At 49.8% G+C, this 19685-nt stretch overlaps 3 protein-coding genes across 3 annotated transcripts; 2 read left to right on the forward strand and 1 right to left on the reverse strand.

Annotated features, from left to right (window-relative positions):
- Positions 1-5959: 5959 nt before the first annotated feature.
- On the forward strand, positions 5960-6845 carry CGCA056_v007190 (uncharacterized protein; the record flags this gene model as incomplete). Its single annotated transcript, XM_037322439.1, has 4 exons — positions 5960-6219; positions 6271-6293; positions 6355-6719; positions 6777-6845. 4 exons carry the CDS (start codon positions 5960-5962, stop codon positions 6843-6845), a joined length of 717 nt encoding a protein of 238 aa, XP_037179298.1.
- A 9293-nt stretch (positions 6846-16138) lies between these two features.
- CGCA056_v007191 (uncharacterized protein) lies at positions 16139-17761 on the forward strand (the record flags this gene model as incomplete). Its single annotated transcript, XM_037322440.1, has 1 exon — positions 16139-17761. One exon carries the CDS (start codon positions 16139-16141, stop codon positions 17759-17761), a length of 1623 nt encoding a protein of 540 aa, XP_037179299.1.
- A 65-nt stretch (positions 17762-17826) lies between these two features.
- Positions 17827-18690, reverse strand: purU (Formyltetrahydrofolate deformylase; the record flags this gene model as incomplete). The annotated part of the gene is made up of 1 exon (XM_037322441.1): positions 17827-18690. The coding sequence occupies one exon, from the start codon at positions 18688-18690 to the stop codon at positions 17827-17829; it is 864 nt and encodes a 287-aa protein (XP_037179300.1).
- Positions 18691-19685: the final 995 nt, after the last annotated feature.

Here is a 19685-nt window from a genome sequence, read left to right on the forward strand (position 1 = left end):
GACGCCTGGGCGAACCAGTCACTGCCCAGCCCCACGTGCCCCAAACCCATCCGAGTACCCCCTATTAGCATGCAAGGAAACTCAGGCTCAGGATCATAATTATGCTCCTTGTTTGGCGATTAAAAAGAACAATGAGTACCAAACGGTACTTTATGGCAATAAGTTGCGTTTCATTTTCTCGTCTCCCCTCTTTCCGGTAATGAGAGTCAAAGGTACCTTAATTACATCGACTTGATGCACATCGCACGTTGCGCAAATTGCTGCTGCGGTTACTGTGCAGATTGCGACCCCGCGCTTGCTTACAAGGCTATCGCGCAATTGCGCAATTGCGCTACGAGAACTTCAGTACAAGCATGTCAGCGGAGCTAATGCATGTACCTTCACAAAGTGTAGCTTACTTGGATAAGCCAGTCATGTGCGGGATAGATCAGGCTGTCACTAAAGTTTCAGCCTTCAGCTTTGAGACCAAATGCCATCGATATCACACCGAGAGATGTTGGGGGCGTGATTTTACACCCAGTGGTCGCATCGCTGAAGAGGACTGGAGGCAACCACCATTCGGTTGTGACCCTCAATTGGATAGCATGGACTCTATTCCGCCTAATATTGACGCCCATTTCTGGCCTGATACAATTCCAAATGCACTCAATCATAACAACCAGCTATATCTTGGACCTCTTGGATATTGAGGTATGATAATCATAGAATGCCTTCGTTTTCAAGATGAACTGACAGGGGTTGAGGTGGCAGAAACACACAATGAACATGGCTTCCGACAATCCTACTCAAGAAGTTGACCGCGAAGGGATGTTCTCTGTACTCAAATCGGTCATCAGAGGTAGGGACTTGATCATGCGATCATTCCATATATACCAACAGTCCTTGTTGTACTTAATACAAGGACCTGGATAAGAAGCCCTTGGTTCCTATGGTACGAACGCTCATGTGCGAAAGCGCGGCTTCTTCGTTGAATCAGACCAGTTCTTAATGTAATCCCAGCATTTCGACTCACACCGTCGTGATTGATCTCTTCTAATAGTTCCCGCTTGCGGGTTATCATTCTATAGCCGCCTATGAAGCATTTTATCTCGCATTCAAATCTCAAGATCCGGACTGTCGTATCTGATAGCGTCACTTCAAACGTCTTATAAGTCCTTAGCGGTCATCCACAATGCAAAGCTTGCCAGAAATTCCATACCAAGGCCGAGAACCAAACTCATAATTATGCAAGACGTCCTGTCAAATGCTCAGATTCAGCATTTTCGGGACTTCACGTTTCCATGTGACTATCCCAGATTGTGAATGCGTTCATTCTTGGATAGTAAAGCTCCCGATCTATGTTCGGATTCATTACAGATGAAATGTGTCGCATGTCAGCTTGATTGCCAGCAAGTTCCAGAGGACTCAAGGTTCGCATCAGTAACGCTGTCGGGTACATGATTTCATGACGCTGCTATAGGTTGGGCGCGGAGTACGTCGGTTATACTTTTATTGAGGCTTTCGTAGCAACGTGTTTAGATCTGCATCTTGATGGGCTAATTATGTTCTGCGGTCCATGCTCGAACTTCTCAATACTTGGCTCATCAAATCGGATCGCATGGCTTGCTTGCTCAAACGAGGTACCCTTGCCCTCTGAGGCCCCAGTACTTCCCTGACGTTGAAGACCAGTATCTCGAAGCCGATTAATGTCAATTTCTTTAGGTACATAAAATGCTACCAGTCGTCCGGGAATCCCGTTTTAATAATATGGTTTGAAACCATTGTAGGAGCAGTCATAATCGCTCTCGTCTAAGTCAACGTCACATACGCCGTCATACACAAACAGCACTGCGTGGTGAACAGGACTTCCGATTATCTTCCATGCGTTTGAGTCACTAGGTATGCTTGGCATTTGAATGTAGCCCTGGTGTATATGTGGACGCCCGTGAAGTAGATCATCACTGCCCAACGTTGACTGTTTAGCTGCCTTTCTTCATTGGCTGAAACCATTTTACCAGTCAAGTTATGTCCAATCCCATACTCGGCTCAAAGTGAGGCGACCCCTGCTTCTCTAGGCACCAACGTCGTAGAGCCCATCAAGGTATGCCAGCGCAAATCTCCTGACGTTCAGGCCTTCGTTGCCTTTCGCACCATCAAAGAGCGGCTGTTTTGCAGTCCTGTAGATAAACGCGCATGAGTGGCAAAACACTGCTTCTCTGGGCGAGTACCAAGTCCGTAGAATCTTCGATTGACCTATGCCTTCCTCATCAATCTAGTGGCTCGCAGTATGTGTCGTGGTGGGCCGCATGCGGAAGATGGTCCAGGTCCGTCACTGCACCCTAGTCGCTGGTCATTGACATGTCTGCTTAAGCATATGATTCGCCATATCTGCGTGCTCTGCTTAATGTATTACTTCACTTAATGCCATGAAACGGTTATAGCATGTCGCAGTGGTGCTCATTTCCAAACAGGCTTGGGCACTTTTGAGCCAAGAAGTATGTGTCATACGTGGACGTGCAGATACCCAAGATCGGAGTGATGTTGGGCGAATCAGACATCATTAGAAGTTCAGGAGATGTATGAATTTCGTTTAAGGGTTCGATTGCCCAGGATAATCCGAAGGCCTTGAGATTTTGCAGCATTTGCTTTTCAAATACGCCATAGTCAAGAGACATCTTCAAGGGCGTGAGTGACTATTATCATGAGCATGTTGAAAAGGGGGTCTAGATCTCGTAACTTCCAAAAGCGATACCATCACTTCGTCTTGAGGAATTCCTTCATTGACGTAATCTGAGAACAAGTATTGAAGTTCTGTGAGGATTTGATGAAATAAACTCGCAAAATAAATTTCTTTGTCTTCTCGAAATATTAGTAGGTCAATGAAGAACTTCTGAATTCAGTATTCTTGGATCTTGCAGCCAAAGAGATGATGGATTCGTTTGCAAAGCCTGAGTGTCTCTCGCTCACAAGAGGACGTGGGCAGCGGGCTTCTTATCGAGCGGACAACGGTGGCTGGTGCACCGAGAGACTAACTAAGTAGGGAGACGGCTGGATAATCGCCGCGCGACGCGGCCTCATAGCAAAATTAGTCCATCCCCAGCCAGGGCCCGATACTGGTGCGAACATTCACAATAGGAGCAAAGCTGAATCATTAGCCTCTGTACAGGGTCGATGTTTGAAAGACCGCCGGGTTCCACTAAGAGCGAGCGTACGTGAACACCGTGCCTGTGGAGCAAGATAGGACATTATCGGATTTGGAATGTGCGTCTTGATCATTGCGTCTGCATGAATAGTTTTTTATCCGTTTGGAGACTTAAACATACATAAGGTAGAGTCCAGGTTCATAGTTGTAAGTACTTTGCTTTTTTTTCACATAGCACGTTCAAGGAGCGAACAGGAAAACCCAACTTATACCCATTGGAAGAGAATTGTTTGTTGCCTTCTTACTTTACTAGAATGACATCTGACAGGTTGACATGTTCTTCATGTGCCGGAGCCTGTGCAAGCCGTGCGCACCGCAGCGTGGTGATCACACCGAGTTTACAATTCAATGAACTAGCACAGCACCTTAGTTTTACTTGGCTGGTACTGAGTGAAAGTCCACCTATGAACGATAGCAAGTGGAGGCAAGCACTATTGAATGCTTTATTAAGTGCCACTTTGCAACGAACCCGGTTCCTGTCCCAGGTTTCGGCAAGTTCTGCGACCTAAAGATTATGAGGCCATGATGACAATACAAATTCAAACATTCAAAGGCTAGGTCATTATTGGTTTCCACAACTTCAGTTTCGGAGATAGATATGCGACATCCGCTATGTTACACGGGTGCCATTGAATGTCATAGTTGAAATCGTCGTGAGGTAGCTTCGAGAGATTGCCGATGGAATAAATACCTGGTTCTGTCATCCTGGGTTAATATCAGTGTTCATTGGTGTGAGCGTATATTGATCTCAACTGACGGTGGTACCATGTTTGGAGAATCCTATTTCAGCTAGGTAGCGTTCTGAAGTGCTCATGCTTGATATCACTTTTCACACAATCATGTTTGTTCATGGTCACGCGCCTTTCTTGCTTACTTTGACAACCTTACTAAACCGTCCGATTTGAATCAGCGTGAACAGAATCAACTACCCATCTTACTGGGGTTGCTCTCCGGTATTCGGATGATTTGATGACGTGACAGAACCAATGGAGGTTTTCAACATACGGAATTTAACAGACTCCATGTGTGTATTCGTACTACCAATCGGTCATCTACATACATGTGAGCATAGCACTCGTTTTGGCGATGAGCACTTCGTACTCGGATCTGCAAATGTGGAGCCAGTTTGACAGAGTCGCAGTTTCTTGACGATTGATCTTGTAACGCGATGTTATGCAATTTAAATCCTACCTACAATAAGAGCGGACCGAGTGTGGGTGTTTAAGCGATGAAAGCCTCATCTTGCGCTGTACAATAAAGAACAGTAGTAAACAGCTTTGATTCCGAGGGCTCGCCTTGATTTGTGATACTCCCGCGGGAAGCGATTAAGTCTTCACGTTCTGTAAGGTGCCTTATGAACTATCAGACGTCACCAAAACATCAGACAATTGAGTCAGGGGCGTGATGATCTCTCACCTTTTCGAGGTATCCCCAGAGTAATGTTCTCCAACTTGACGCCATAGACAACAGACCTTCAAACAAATGAGAGAACACGAAACGAACACTGATGCTTGGCCGGCAGATCGCCCCCACAAGCCGCTAAAGCTCGGTCTCGGAGACGGTGCCGTCTCGTGCCGTCCAGAGTCTGTCGCCGGAGGGACACTTTGGAACGAACCCCTTTGTGGTGTTGGAGTCTTTCCCCAATGACGACAATAGTGAACCCTGACTCGCATGCCCACACTAAAACATTTTTACCCTCGTGCTGATCTCGATTGGAGTGACGCACGTTCCTGCGAGGCCAAAGCTTAATCCCCCAAGGGAGTCTAGGGTGCCCCTTACTACGGGAACTCGCTGTCCTAGTGTCTGTGTTGTCGGGCCGGAGATCGTGAACAGTTATGCATGGGCAGAGAGCGGACAATTCACCGCTGTTAAGGCTTAGACAGCCCGTTTGCTATTACTTAATTCTTTTCTGGGACGGCATCTCCCGAGTCCTGGCGGCTTTCAGGAGACGCGGCTGTGAGAGGTTTGGGCGTTGGCGGCAATCCGGTTGCACCGGCGTCCAGTCCGATCTCCGCGCCGTCCGTCAGGTTGCAGTCTTTCAACGGCGCCATTACCCATATCCAGACCGTGCCTTGTTCTCGCGGCAGCTTCCCAGCCCCGCCTCCAGGGGAGCCTGGCATAACTGTCCGGAGATCATCGTAGCAGCCATCTCACTTGGAACGGCGTGGCGAACTCCCATGTGCCCCAAAAGCAACTGCATACTTCATTTGCCGGCCGCCAACCGGCTACAGGGAAAGTCTGTTCGATGCAGCAAGACACCACAAGAGGTAAAATTTGCCCATAAATCCTTGGCATCCAGCTAAAACGGGTTGGGTCTGAACGTTGCCCACGGACAACTTGACGCCTGCAGGGTCCAAGGTTATCCAGTTCGGCCAGCACTGACGTTCCCGAGTCGGGAATAGGGAATCTTCGACGGCGTTTGCTCTGCAGACCAGTCACCGCGCTTGTGTCGCACCCTCCATTCCACACCAACCTTCGAATAAACTCCCCCAGACTGCCACCATACGCCGGCTTAATTCCTCAGATTCTAGCGTGTCTATTCGCCATCACTTCTAGCGCGGCACAGAAGTTCCGATGAGCGGCGGTCAGTGGGTTCCAGGCCTTCATATGGACAGCCGTGCCCCAGCATTTTCGCGCCCCTCGTGGAAAAGTTTCCCTGCCCAGCAGCATTTCTCGTTCTTCTCCCTCGAGTCCCTGCGCTGCCGTTGGGGATGAAGGCGGACGTCTCGTCCAAGATCCTTCGCAATCGACTGATGATCATCGACATCTAGCTTCACGATGGCGGGAACTCTTGTTCCTCCGTGGTACGAGGAGCATCCACCCTCGGTCAACGACATGAACATCGCCAGCATGTTTTGGGGGTTCACGCTTGGAGTCGGGCTATGGAGCGGGGTCAAAGGATACCGACAGACTTTGGCGAGCTGGAGAAGGATACACCGGATCAACACGTATGTGTGGCTGATATGGTCGGAATGGATTGCGAGTATGGTTATTGGCATCATATCTTGGTGCTACCTTACGGGCAGGATTGACGCAAGGTACGTGCATCAAATCCATATCCGAAAAAACCAAATCTGACGGCTTTCTAGCTTCGAATACTTCTTCTTCCTTCGTAAGTTCCATCGAGTACGACCGACTTCTTCGCGGCGCCGTTAACGAATTGGCTCCTCCAGTCGTCCTGTGGTCTATTCAAGTTCAATGTCTGATGCAAATCATCATCAACCGGATCGCAATTCTGATACCGATTCAGTCGCATGCAAGCCGGTTGAAGTGGGGCGTCTTCGGGATCCTGCTCGCAGTTAACATCAGCGTTTTCTGCATATGGATCCCTGCGCGTCTTCAAATCAACCACACATACATCCACGTCAACGAGATCTGGGACAGGATCGAGAAGGCAATTTTCTTGATCGTTGACGCAAGCCTCAACCTCACCTTCATCTATCTCGTCAAGTCACGCTTGATTGCCAGCGGCCTCACAAAGTACACGAGGCTATTTAACTTCAATCTTCTCATGATTGCAGTGTCCATGTCACTCGACGTGAGTATTATGCGCATGACACTGCGACTGAATCAGTACTTACCGAAGTGGATATAGGTCATCTTGATAGGACTCATGTCTCTTCCCAATACTCTCATGTTGTACTCTCTCTCGTCAATTCCTTGAACAGATACTGACATCCCCAGCTACGCACAATTTCATCCCCTCGCCTATCTCTTGAAGCTACATATCGAGATGGGTATGGCCGACCTCATTGCCAAGGTAGTCCGCGAGTCGCACTCAATGAACGCACACCTTGAATCCAGAAGAGACAGTAACGAGGGTGCTCCCGTTCCCAACCAGAAGAAATCAATATCAAGGTCAACAGAGTCAAGGTCCAGGAGATTCTCAATGCCATATCTAGGCAGTCGATTTGTCCTTTCCTCGCAAGAGACAGCGTCGAAGAGGAATTCAGGAGAAGATACCCATGGCCCCGGCCAGCAGGAAAGCTCAGGTTCAGGACGAATAGTGCACACAGAGATTCCCAGGCGGCCGCGAGCCATGTCTCGTCGTCTGACCGCACCAATCGGCTTGTCTCCACTCGAAATTGCTCGGCACTCGAGCTCAAGCCAACCAGACTCTGGCAGTACTATTGTGGACCATGAAGCGGCGGAGTATGTTTGATGACCGATCCGGGCAACTCATGATACCCCAGGAGTTAAGGGCGCGGGAAAAATGTTCAAGAGCTGAACAAAGGTATTTGGTATCGGCGGAGTTTATAGGTTGATGAATTTTGGTGGCTCGAACAAGCCACATTGTTTACCCACGAGTTAGCGTACTACAGTGAAGGTACAAAATTGTCACGTCGACAATGGCAGACGACTTGACTAGCCTCCCAGGTTTTTCCACTAGGTACTTATCCTCAACCTCTCGAGCATGGGTCAGCTTAGCGATCATGATCCGCTTCATGTCACCTATAGAACATCTCCACCCTGAGTGGATTCGGGCGTTGTGGCAGAGTGGTCTAATGCGCAAGACTAGAAATCTTGTTCCTTCGGGAGCGTCTGTTCGAATCAGGCCAACGTCGAAAGCTGCTCTTTTTTTAGCTCTCTGAAACGATGAGTCAAGATGAAGGCCTTTTAATAAATCGAACAAGCTCGTAAGTAGCCAGTTGGCTATGCTATATACATGTGTCCCTTTGTCTATCCTGCTTACTTTAGACGGGTGATATTTTCTACTGCGGAAAAGACGAGTCTTCCCAACGTATTCTACCCATGCATACTGTTCATTCTAATACCTAAGGTACAGTAAGTAAGCAGGTTGCATTGACACCGTAACAATCTCACATTTACCTAGATACAAACAAAGTTTTCCATAGTAGTGCAATTCTCGGTTTCCTTGATCTAGCTTGACATAGGGTGAAACGAAGAATCAAGGAAGTCTCCGAAGTCGAAGTCTATGTTGTCTGGCCAATTGACGTCCAGGGGGACTGCTGAGTCTGTTTCGGCGACTGGGATCAAATCTTTAATCTCCTCCTCAATGGGAACAGACTCGTATGAGTCCGGGCCGTGAAATTCGACATTGTTTCTTAAACCCTGAGATAGCACTATGCAGTTCTCATTCTCAGTCTCGATCTTGCTTGGGGAGGAATGAAGGGGGGCAGCCTCTTGCAGTGGCGGCGATCTGGAGCATTCTTTGCCTCGTTCGCGCGTATCGGCATTGAATCGGTCCAGCAGAATTTCCATAGTATCCGTCAGAACCTCTGCACTGAAATGATGGATGCCTCTCTCCGCCGCCGACATGGTTTCGAACTCTTCGATGGTCGATGATTCAGAACCAGAGCTTCGTTGGCGAGCATTTGAAATTATGCTATGGCAGTGCGCCCTCCAGTACTGCCGGACCGTGCCTATCACCTCCTGCAACTCTGTCCCAAGATAAGGAGACTTAGGCTCGTCTTTCTGGGGAAATAGTATTTTCCAAATACCAAACCACTGCTTAGGCTCATCAAGACCGCTGTCTGTGCGCTTAGCGATGAGTCTTTGCTGTTCTGGCGTCATTACGTCAGGGTCAGCTGTGGGTTGATCACGAGGAGAACAAGAGCGCTTAATAATATGATCGTCTCTTTCCGGACGTCCTTCGAAAGTGCGCCAGCATGTGGGACAGTACAGCTCCGTGACAGAGTGTTTCCGATGCAAGTGCTGTTTGACGTCTTTGACGCGTTTCAAGTGAAATCGCTTAAAGCAGTTGAGATACTTGATAGGGTCAAGCTTGTAGTAGGGGCAGGCAAAAAGCTTTGGCTGTGTGGGATCCATATCGAATCCGGCATCTCTTTTTAGTGGTGCCTTTTTCTGATCCTCGTCACCCGAATCATCATCTCTCTGGTCGTCAGGCTTCAGCCGTTTTCTACTGTGTGACTGGGACGTGTCTTTCCCTTCACTAAGGAAAAACACGGCTTGCGATCTTTTCCCGGGGCCTCCGTTGCAGTCTGTGACCTCGGTAACTTCACTGAAATTTACTAGGGGCCACGGGGCTTTGGGCCCCTGAAGTGATCTCCCAAGGATCAAGTGCTCATCTCTGGCTGCTGGAACACTTGTTAGCGACGGCTGCATTTCGTTCTAGGGGGCATTACCTGTTATATGAAAAGAGGGCAAGTCAGAGGTTGTAGAAATCTTCGATCTAGAAGGACAAAAGACCGGTGCGCCTGATTTAACATAATCAGTGTGTTCAACTCAGTAATGGATATTCTTTACGTACCGTTCGCTGATTTCTGAGATTCCAAATCAAGAACACTATTGGTCTCCGGCTCGGCGGAAATTTCATTGCTAGTAGGGTGATGTACGCAACCTAATTCTTGCAAAATTATCTATCAGCAATGCTGTCAAGCTTCAATGGCCCATGAAGCCTTCTTTAAGCTACTTCATCAATAGGTGGTGGCAGATGAGAACCAATCACTTTCTGGCATGTAGCGAACTTTCCAACTTGGATCATACATGGGAGAAAGTTCTTCGTGAGCTCTGCCGTCAAGGTCGATGAAGCTGTGTAAGTACTTACTGGCTCGTGTTTCCACAGATCTTCGGTCTTTCCTTTGGTCCTGTAAGGGCGGGTTCATGGCCAGGTTCATGGCAGCTACATGTTGGCCAGGATTGTCTCCATGTATTGACTCCTTGATGTATGATTCAACCATGCACTCGTATCCGAGACGTTGAGATATGGCCTTGAGAACTGTGTCAGCCAAAGTCGTTATCAGTTTTCCACTGTTCTGGAATCCTAGTATTTCTTGTGTTTTGGTCGACAACCTCAAATGCAGAAAGGGGACCGCCCAAGCCGCATGAAACGCCTTGAATATCCAAGCCTTTGTCACCTACCTTCCACTGGTTGACAGAAACGCCAAATTTCTGTTCTCTGTTCTCCATCCAAGCACGATGCTGTGTTCCCATCGAAGACACTGTGCTAGTATGTCTGATGGTATCCAAAACGCCTCGTCTCATCCATCCAGCTCCACCATTGCTCTTATTTCTCGGTTTAGTTATATCCCTGCTTCGTTCGATGGCCGATCTCGTTCGTCGGGGTAATGAGCTTCCGCCTTTCGGTACATCGGAGGATTCCCTGGAATCGGTTCGTGATTTCCTCCACATTGTAGCTGCATCATCACGCTGAAGTCGTCGGCGATGAAGGTATTTCGGAGATGACCAGGTCATGTCAGAGTTTGTATGTTTATGCATCGGGTGAGATTTCAGACAGTTCCAACGCAGGGCGGGTCGCGGAGGCCAGACATATCGTAAAGTGCACATTTGATTCGTCTTAGTTATTCACGGGATCCGTAATCATTGCTGTTACGCGCCACCACGCTATCAAGGCAACACCTCCAATCATAACATAGCACCATGCATTGGCGATTATGCACTGCCCCCAATGGTCTCGGATGCCATTGCCCACATTTGTGGAAGAACGCAATTGTGGGTTTAGTTGTCGGTCAGCCCAATTGCCTGACTTGTCGCCGCCTGACAGCCAAATTTCGCTGTCCGGGACGGTATGTTTCTTGGCGGCCTCCTACGTGTGCGAATGGACAGATGAGCCTCGATGCCACTCATGTTGACCTAGCACAGGAGTATGTCGACGGGCAATTTAGTCTACCTTGTTTGTGCACCCAGCACCTACTCTGAACTAGTGACGTGGTCTTCTAAGCTTTGTCTCAACCTTGTCAATTTTAGCTGGAGCCCACAGTGAGGTTCATGATCGCGTATGTGAAAATTGAAACGTTGTTCATTGCAGTTACGATTCTCGACTTTTTCCAAGGGGCCAAATGCGGGAATATCTTCACAAATACTTAATTCACATGCCGCCTGGCAGCCTCGATTCACCATGCTACACACTCCCAATTCGACATGAACCATCAAACTCAGCCTCCCTATTTAACATCCAGCTTTTTACACTTTGATATCACTGGTCAAGTATGTACAAGTTCTCCATCCACCTTGCCGTTCCGATTGGTAAGGCATCTGCGTCAGGCAGACTTCGCCCATTGCTCGTCAAACCGTTCCAAAGATTTTCGAAGTTGATCGGCATGCTGTTCGCTGGGAATTCCAGCGAGAAGCCGTGCCGTTACCGGCGGAGCATCATGACACCAAGATTCGAAACGCAGAGAAGTAGTGAACTGCATCCCAGCACCACGACTATAAGCAAGTCCGTAGTTAGCAAAAGAGGTTTTCTAAAAGGTAGAAATTCGAAGCAAGAAGAGAAGGGTGACGAGAAAATGAGAAATAATTACTTGATTCCATCTGTATGCGTTCGGGATGGCGCCGGTGATGGTGCTGGCGACGATACTTCACTTCCCGTTGGCATTATGTGATTTATCGTGAGATTTATGGGCGGGAGGCTTTGTATGAGGTAATACCGCTAATCTCAGGATCAAGATGTTGCTGGTTGCAGATTGAATTAGGAGCTGGTAGTTGAAAGACTCGTGAATTCTTGTTGCTATATACAACTGGATTATCCCACAATCCATCCGTTACGACTCCTACTTCACCCACAAACTTGCCATTAAAGATTTCGTGGTTTGGTCTCCGTGACCTCTAGGTTGGTGTTTGGTTGCTGTTCGCCAACATAATGCGGGACACTTCAGGAAGTGTGGGTGAAGACCACACCCCGCCGCCATCGGGATCAATCTCCAAGTAATCCCACAGATTTATGGTTAACGAACGCCTACTAAAAGAGCGGGCGCAGACACATGGGTATCTTAGGGGAGCCTCACATAACTGCAGCTGCAAGTGGTGGTGATGGTAGGCAGGCTGGCTGGCTGTGCAAGGGCGAACCATCAACCACCGCCGCGTTTTCGCTTCATCCTTCCACAGCAACTTTTTTCTGCACATTCGAAGACAGGGGTCACGGCATAGGGAGGGGGGAAGGAGAGAAAGACAACCCAAGCCCTCCGTTTTTCCCCCTTCAGGCTCTCGTCGCGACATTACCACTTCATATTTGTATTAAAGGCAACACAAAGCATACTGCACCCCGATTTTACCTGACACAAGTTACATCAATATGGCGTCTCGTCCTCCCTCCGTTCCCGGGGTGAACTCGGGATCCCGCTTCAGTGACCTTCCGTCCCGCTTGCGCGGGCTGCATATTACCGGGCCACCTGAAAGCAAACGCGTTCCGCTCATCAAAGACAAGTCTCTCCCTCGTTTTAAAACCAGTTTATCCAACACCCAGAAGAAGTCTTCCAAGCAAGTACCATCTCCCAACGACAGCAGCGACTTGGGGGATGAAAATATCTCAGCCTCCAACACTCTTTATTCTCGACTTGACGAGGCAGAGCTTGAGCTTTCGCGCCGCAGGTATCCCAGTGTCAGCAAGCTTCTCAGTAAACTGAAAAGACAATCGACCCTGGACGACCTTCCAATTACGAACAACCTCCCATTCAAAGTCTTCGGCAGCACTGCCTCTAGCTTTGATTACCTCAATAGCGATAGCGATGCTACCCTCCACTCTCGTCTGCCAATCCACGCAAGCAACGACGCCGTTAGAACCACACTACCATCCTCTATTCAGAAAGTCGGTGCCGCTCGTGAGGCTCTCGACCCCTCGCGATCAGCGCCAAACCAGCCACCATGGCCTCGAAAACTCGCTTCCGACCTTCCTAGTTTCTCAGATAGCCCAGCGACACTTGGCTACCAGACCAACACAAGCGTCTCAAATCTCAGTAGCCATAACGTTCGACCTCCAGAGCCCACCATAGATCAATTCTTGGCCAGTTTGCCAGACCACTCGAGTCAGCAGTCTGTCACCACTCCCGAGCCTGAAGGGCAGCACAGGCTATCGCTGCGACAATTCCTCTTGGCTGTGGCACGTCAACTTGCTGCAAAGCACGGCCATGGCGATCCCGAAACCGACCGACCTAATAGTTCCAAAGGCAGTCGATGCTCGTCCGGTCGCAACGGCGCGAAAGACTCGACTGCTCGTCAACCAGAAGTCAAGTCGACGGGACAGAGGGGAAAGAGAAGAAGAAGCGGTGACCGAGGCTCAGGCAATGGAGGCGGCAAACGATCCAAGCTTGACGCAAATGCAAATCCCTTTGCACGCTTTGCATGCCCATTCTTCAAGAAAGACCCGATCAAATACTTCCGATGCGCGATGCTGAACTTCGACACCGCGTCCCATATGTTACAGCACCTCTTCAGGTCTCACTACGTAGCGAACAGGTGTCCCCGTTGCAGAACGAGTTTCGAGACTAGGGTACTCTGGAATGCCCACGTAGGAAGTTGCGATGCAGCTCTACAACCACAACCCGATCCATACGACGGCTTGACCGAAGACCAGGCGACGGAGTTGAGGGGCCGCAGACGGGAACGCCAGATTTCAGAGAGAGACCGATGGTACAGAGTTTGGGACATCGCCTGTGGAGGCAATGGTATTGCGCAACCGCAGTCTCCTCTTTTGGACGACAACGTATCTGGTTTTTTCAGAGCGTGCCTGACGTCTGTAGCATCAGCGTCCCCATTCGCTACGAAGCTGGCTGATGATGGGTTGATCGCATCTCCTGGAAGTCTTGGAGTTATCCTTCACCGGGTTTCAAGCTTCCTAAGCAACACATTAACCATTCACTCCCACGAATCCGAGTCGGATACCAATGCTCCATCTGACAACGCAGAGGCAGGAAGTCTCCCCCGTACGCCTTCAATGTCGCATCAGGTCGCTACAGTCACTGCTCGAATAGAACCTCCTGGCTCGCTCCACAACGAGGACGACAACACGAGTCCCTTCAATGGGCATCTGCAAGACGACTTACATGATTCTGGTGGCAGTTCCCACCTTGATCAGTACACCTCCCTGACGCCTTTGGATCCCAATCTTCAGGAACACGACGAAACTGATGTCCGCTTTGAAGAAATCGACGCTCTGTTTGGTTTGGATGAACCCGAATCGTCTGACATGGGGAAAGGCCGGTCTTGACAAAGATTCCATTGTCATCGCCTCACATGTATTGGGTGCCAATGCCTGAGCATTGTTAGGCCCCAAGACAAAGGCACACACACGCAGATGGTCACTGTCGTCGGGTCCGGCCGACAAGACATGTTTCGCCAGGGGGCTCAAGATGGTGAACCTCCCTAAAATGCTTCCATCACCGTACGATAACGGCAGTGGTATGGGCTGCCTTTGATGTTGGTGTGATGAAGGTCGACCTCATATTGACGACTAAGACTTATATCGTGTTTGAAAAGTACAAACCTAGATTGTCGTATTTTTCGTTCAAGCATCATGTTTTCTTCTCAGTTGCAAGTGTTTAGTCGCTCATCTGCTTTGGTCGCTTCAAAATCGAATGTTAATGTGTTTTGACCATTTCACCTTCCATGAGCAGGCCAATGCAAGATCGTCGTGTCCAATAGATACCTGTAACTGTGTATGAACTATTCTTTTCATCCTACTGCTTCCACACTCTATCAAGAGGCTTCCATCACCAGTTGTTTTGCATCTTGTCATTAACAAAACTTTTCCTTCTGCTTTTGTCTCGCAGTATGACTGCCATGACTGATTTGTGATGGTCGAGGTTCAAGACTTTACTTGTGAAGTAACCCATATTGAATCTGGGTTGTAGCACAGTATCCAGCAGGGGAATCCAAAGCCTTCGTAGCACACCCCTCGAGGGATTCTACGGCACAAAGTGAGGTTCTCTCACTCTTTTCATATCTACCAAGGCTCTTGCTCATGAAGCGCTGGGGAGATTGGCCAACAGTCGGAAATTGCGCGACGCGGCATGCCCTTACGTCGACAAAACTCTGAGAGGTGTTTACTAACGCATTCAGGTCTTCGCCTGAGATTTTTCCAAATCCTTCTTGTATTACTATCGAAAAGACGGTTTTTACTTGCGTCAGTCATGTCTTTAGTAATTGCTCTCTTCCCTTCTAGTCTGAGCTCTTATGCATTCGACCGTCACCGAACTCTTCGATTGAATTCGAAAAACCCTCATCATTACTATCTCAACACATCCAGCGCAATAACTCATAATATTCACCAAAAAATTCAACAAACCCATTACTGTTGAGGGACAATAATGATAGTATAAAATGCATAAATCGTAGGAATGGTGGTATCACATTTTATAGGTACGGATATATGCTGGATCCTGAAAGTTCGTAACGATCGAACATAGGTTCGAAAGCAACAACCACGAGCACCAGACCGATCCAGAAGTTACGCTTTAAATCATTTTAGCAAGCTGCACGTAGTGATCAGGTCAAAATTTAGATACTTCCCAGCGAGTTCAGCTCTGTCTTCATGTTGTTTTGCCAAGCCAGCATCTGACCGCTTTTCAAACGTACGGCCGCTACTCCTCATAGGACAAGCTACGAGTGGCATGAGTCTTCTTTCTTATTCGGCTACCCAGATTCAGATTAGACCTCTGAGACGAGGAAGTGGAGTGAGCTCGCCCAGACTGTCGGGACTGGTTCCAGGGTTCTTGTCCAACCGTTGGTGCTGTTGGAGCCAGCAAACATCGCGATCCCGGAACCTCAACCTTGCAAACTGCAAATCGGCTCTCCTCCTAATTTCCCCCGTGGAAAAAGATTGCGGCACAGTTCTTAACATTTCCGCTCTCGAGTCCCGCGTCTGTTTCGACGGGACGTCTCTCCTGATCTCCTCCTTCCGACTCCTTTTGGTCTGAGATTCCAGTCCATTCAGCTTAACACCACGAGCACACCTCCGCCGTCTGCCACTCCCAAGCAACTTGTCATTCCGTCCAAATCTCCCATCCTATCTCACACGGCGTACCACGAACGATGCGAATATTACATCTGGTGTTCAATGCGGCTTGCGCATCTGCTGCGACGCTCTTTTTGATGGATCAAGGGGGCGATTCAAGCAGTGATGTAGATGGACCATGGAACACAGCGAGATTAAGTGGTTATTTCCCAGTCGACCAAGTCGTCGATGGCGAAGTGGAATTCCGCGCACGTGTGTGGCCCTCGGGGAATTCACCTTCTCAGATGTTGTCAGTAGACGCTGGTGGCAACTTTCGGGGAAGCCTTTCGAAGAATGGCGCCGTCCGTTACATCTCAAGGGGCTCCCAGATTGACGCGCTGAACTACTGGCCGACAGAGTACATGATCTGGAGCCCTTGGACATCGATGTGGTTCAATGTATTGGGCCTCTACCTGGTAGACGAATCACTCGAAAGTTACTCTTCAGATTTCAACATGACTATTGCAGAGGTGCATGAATGGAGCCACACCTACATCAATGTCACTTCCAACGTTCCTGTAGGCATCCTCGGCCTGGGAAGAGGCATCAGGGAAAACTACGAACAAGCCCGGATCGACGAAGGGATTCCTCTCGGAATCACCGACCAACTCGTCAAGAACCAATCCATTACATCGAATTCATGGTTCATGCACCTGGGCAGCAACCTGCTGAACCAAGCAATCTCTCTGTCTTTTGGCGGATACGAAAAGAATCGTGCATTGGGAAGAGTTGCGACCTTCAGGCTGTCCCCATACGGCGCCTTTCCACTTGCCTTTCTCATTGACATTGCCCTGGGGGTCGAATACGGAGGTTCTCCGTTCCCGCCTGGCCAGCAACTGGGCAGCGTATGGGATGCGGACAACATCACCAACACTCAGAAGGACATGGTAAAAATGTTCAGTGGCCCCCCGGGCTCCCTCATGGTCAATCCGGACGCTGCATTTCCGTACCTGTACCTGCCGCCAAGCGTCTGCGCTGCTGCGGCCGCGTACTTGCCGGTTTACTTCCACAACGACTTGGGCTTGTACATTTGGAACGAGACCGGCGACTCGGAGCGCGTCAACCGAATCGTGAACTCTCCAGCGTACATGAGTTTCGTCTTCTCTGACATATCAGCGGAGAACCTCACCGTCAAGATACCTTTCAAACTACTCTATCTCAATGTCTCTCCCCAGAGGAACGGTTCGAGCGCCGACATGCGGTACTGGCCTTGCAAGCCGTTGGACATAGAAGGATTGGTCATGACGAGTACTGACCCCATATCTCTCGGGAGAGCCTTCTTACAGGGTGCGTTTATTGGGTACAATTACGACAGAAAGAGGTTCTACATGGCGCAGGCACCAGGGCCAAACGTGGGGCAGAGAGTGGCTGTAGATGACGATGCCGAAACCCTTAGCTCGAACCCTGCCGATTATTTCGCAGATACGTGGCGGGGATCGTGGACAGCACTTGATAATAATTCGGACGACGGGGGAATTGGCGGCAGGAAAACGGCTGGGATCGTCGCCGGGGCCGTCGCCGGGATCTGCGGGGCAATCGGTGGAGGGTGGTGGTATTTCAAGCGCCGTCGACAACAAGAAAATGAGCAGAATGCTGCTGCTCAGTCCGGAGATGAGTACCATGCGCTCGGAGGAAAGCCAGAGTTGGACGGAGACGGTATCCCGATAGCTGAGCTACACCCTGACACAGCGAAACGAGAACTGCAGGTGCTGACGGAGCTGCATTCGCCATCGCACCGGGATGAGCTGGAGGTAGAGAACATGGTGTACGAGATGCCCGCCGGAGATGTCTCGCCGAGCCTTATAGAGCAGCCAACAAGTCATGAGAAAGGGGATCAATCACCGCAGAAGCCGAGAGACATAGAATGAGCGCCAAAAAGACAATGCCAAACTTTTATTTTTCATCATAACCCTATGCGCCCCGGATATCCAGCTTAGTTGAAAACAACAGTCTTGGTCTTGTTGAGGAACACGCGGCCCTCGGCAGTCCACTTGACAGCGGCCGCCAAAACCTGGCTCTCAATGTTGGAGCCCTCCTCGACGAGGTCCTTCGGGCTCATGCCGTGGTCGACCCTGGCGATGCGCTGCTCGATGATGGGGCCCTCGTCCAGGTCGGCGGTGACGAAGTGGGCCGTGGCGCCGATGATCTTGACGCCGCGGTCGTAGGCCTGGTGGTAGGGCTTCGCGCCCTTGAAGGACGGCAGGAAGGAGTGGTGGATGTTGATGATCTTGCCGGACATGGCCTCGCACAGCTTGGGCGAGAGGACCTGCATGTAGCGCGCGAGGACAATCAGCTCGATGTCGTTGTCGTTGACGAGCTTGAGGATGGCCTCCTCCTGCGCGGCCTTGGTGTCCTTGGTGACGGGCAGGTGGTGGAAGTCGATGCCGTAGTTGCCGGCGAGGGTCTGGTAGTCCGGGTGGTTGGAGACGATGAGGGGCACGTCGATGGGCAGCTGGCCGGACTTTGCGCGGAAGAGCAGGTCGTTGAGGCAGTGGCCGATCTTGGAGACCATGATGAGGGTGCGCAGCTTGCGGGCGACGGGGCGGATGCGGTACCAGTCCAGCTGGAGCTCGGCGGCGAGGGCGTCGAACGGGGCCGTAAGGTGCTCCGTCGACTCCGTCTCGGTCGGGCCAAAGTGCACGCGCATGAAGAACTTCTCCGAGACGGGGTCGGAGAACTGCTGGAGGTCCAGGATGTTGAGCTTCTGCGCCGCGAACACCCCGGTCACGGCGTGCACGATGCCGGACTTGTCCGGGCAGGACAGCGTGAAGATGTGGTCGTGCTTGGCGGAGGCCATGTTGAATGATGGTCGGGAGGGGGTTGAAGAGGTGTTTGTGGTTGGATTAGGTTGAGAGGTGAGAGGGAAGTTCCTGTGATCCCAATGCAAAATCTCAGCCGCCTCCAATGAGTTTTCTCTCCTGAAAGAATGAGTCAAACACTAAAAACGGCCGCGGGGCACCAGTTCCGTTCTGAGAGCCCCTCCCGAGCTCGGGGATGATTCGGAGACCCGCAAATAAGCCCATCTAGCTGCTACTGAAATGTGATGAGTGAAGGGAAGTGGGAGGCTTCATCTGGGTGAGCCTCAAGTGAGTGAGTCTCAGGAGAAAACATCGCGACATGAATGCGATTGAGTCAATGGGAAGAAAATCGACAAGATGAGTGTGCCTGCATGTCTCACTGGGTTCAGGTGTGGTGACATCACCCCTCCTTCAGTGACGATCTCAGGGTGCCCCTCACTGTCATATCGAGGGGCTGACCGTTTATGAGCTGAATGAAGGCTGCATTGGCTGTACAGGACCAGAGACTCGGTATTGAAGGTGGCGTTTTCCTTTTATTCATTCAATATTTCATGTAGACGGCTTTTGCAATTGTCGTTCCAGGCTCAGACTTCCTTCTGGACATGGTCAATGGCCAAGTTGAAGGCCGAGTCAGTCACAATGTGTGCATAAAATCGACAGCACATTTATGCAGCCTTCACAATTTTGACATGTCGATGGATTATGAATTATCAGACTGGCGATGATAGTGTTTTCGTGTGAACAATCTTCAGCTTTCTGTCCATACGAATTATATTGTTGCTTTACAGAATAAAGATTTTGTTTTGTGGGTAGATGTGATATTGTCCAAGAGGGAGCTTTCTCCATTTAGAATTGAGTATTTCTTAGGGGGCTTGATCTGAGGGTTGAAAAGGTTTGCAATATTGTTTATCTCGAATTTAAATCTTTTTTTGCCTAATGTATAACTTTGAAGGACAAACAGGCCAAAAGGGTTGGCAGAATCAATAAAACCACA

Source organism: Colletotrichum aenigma (assembly GCF_013390185.1).
Source record: "Colletotrichum aenigma strain Cg56 chromosome Unknown KSG_Cg56_contig04, whole genome shotgun sequence".
NCBI lineage: Eukaryota > Fungi > Ascomycota > Sordariomycetes > Glomerellales > Glomerellaceae > Colletotrichum > Colletotrichum aenigma.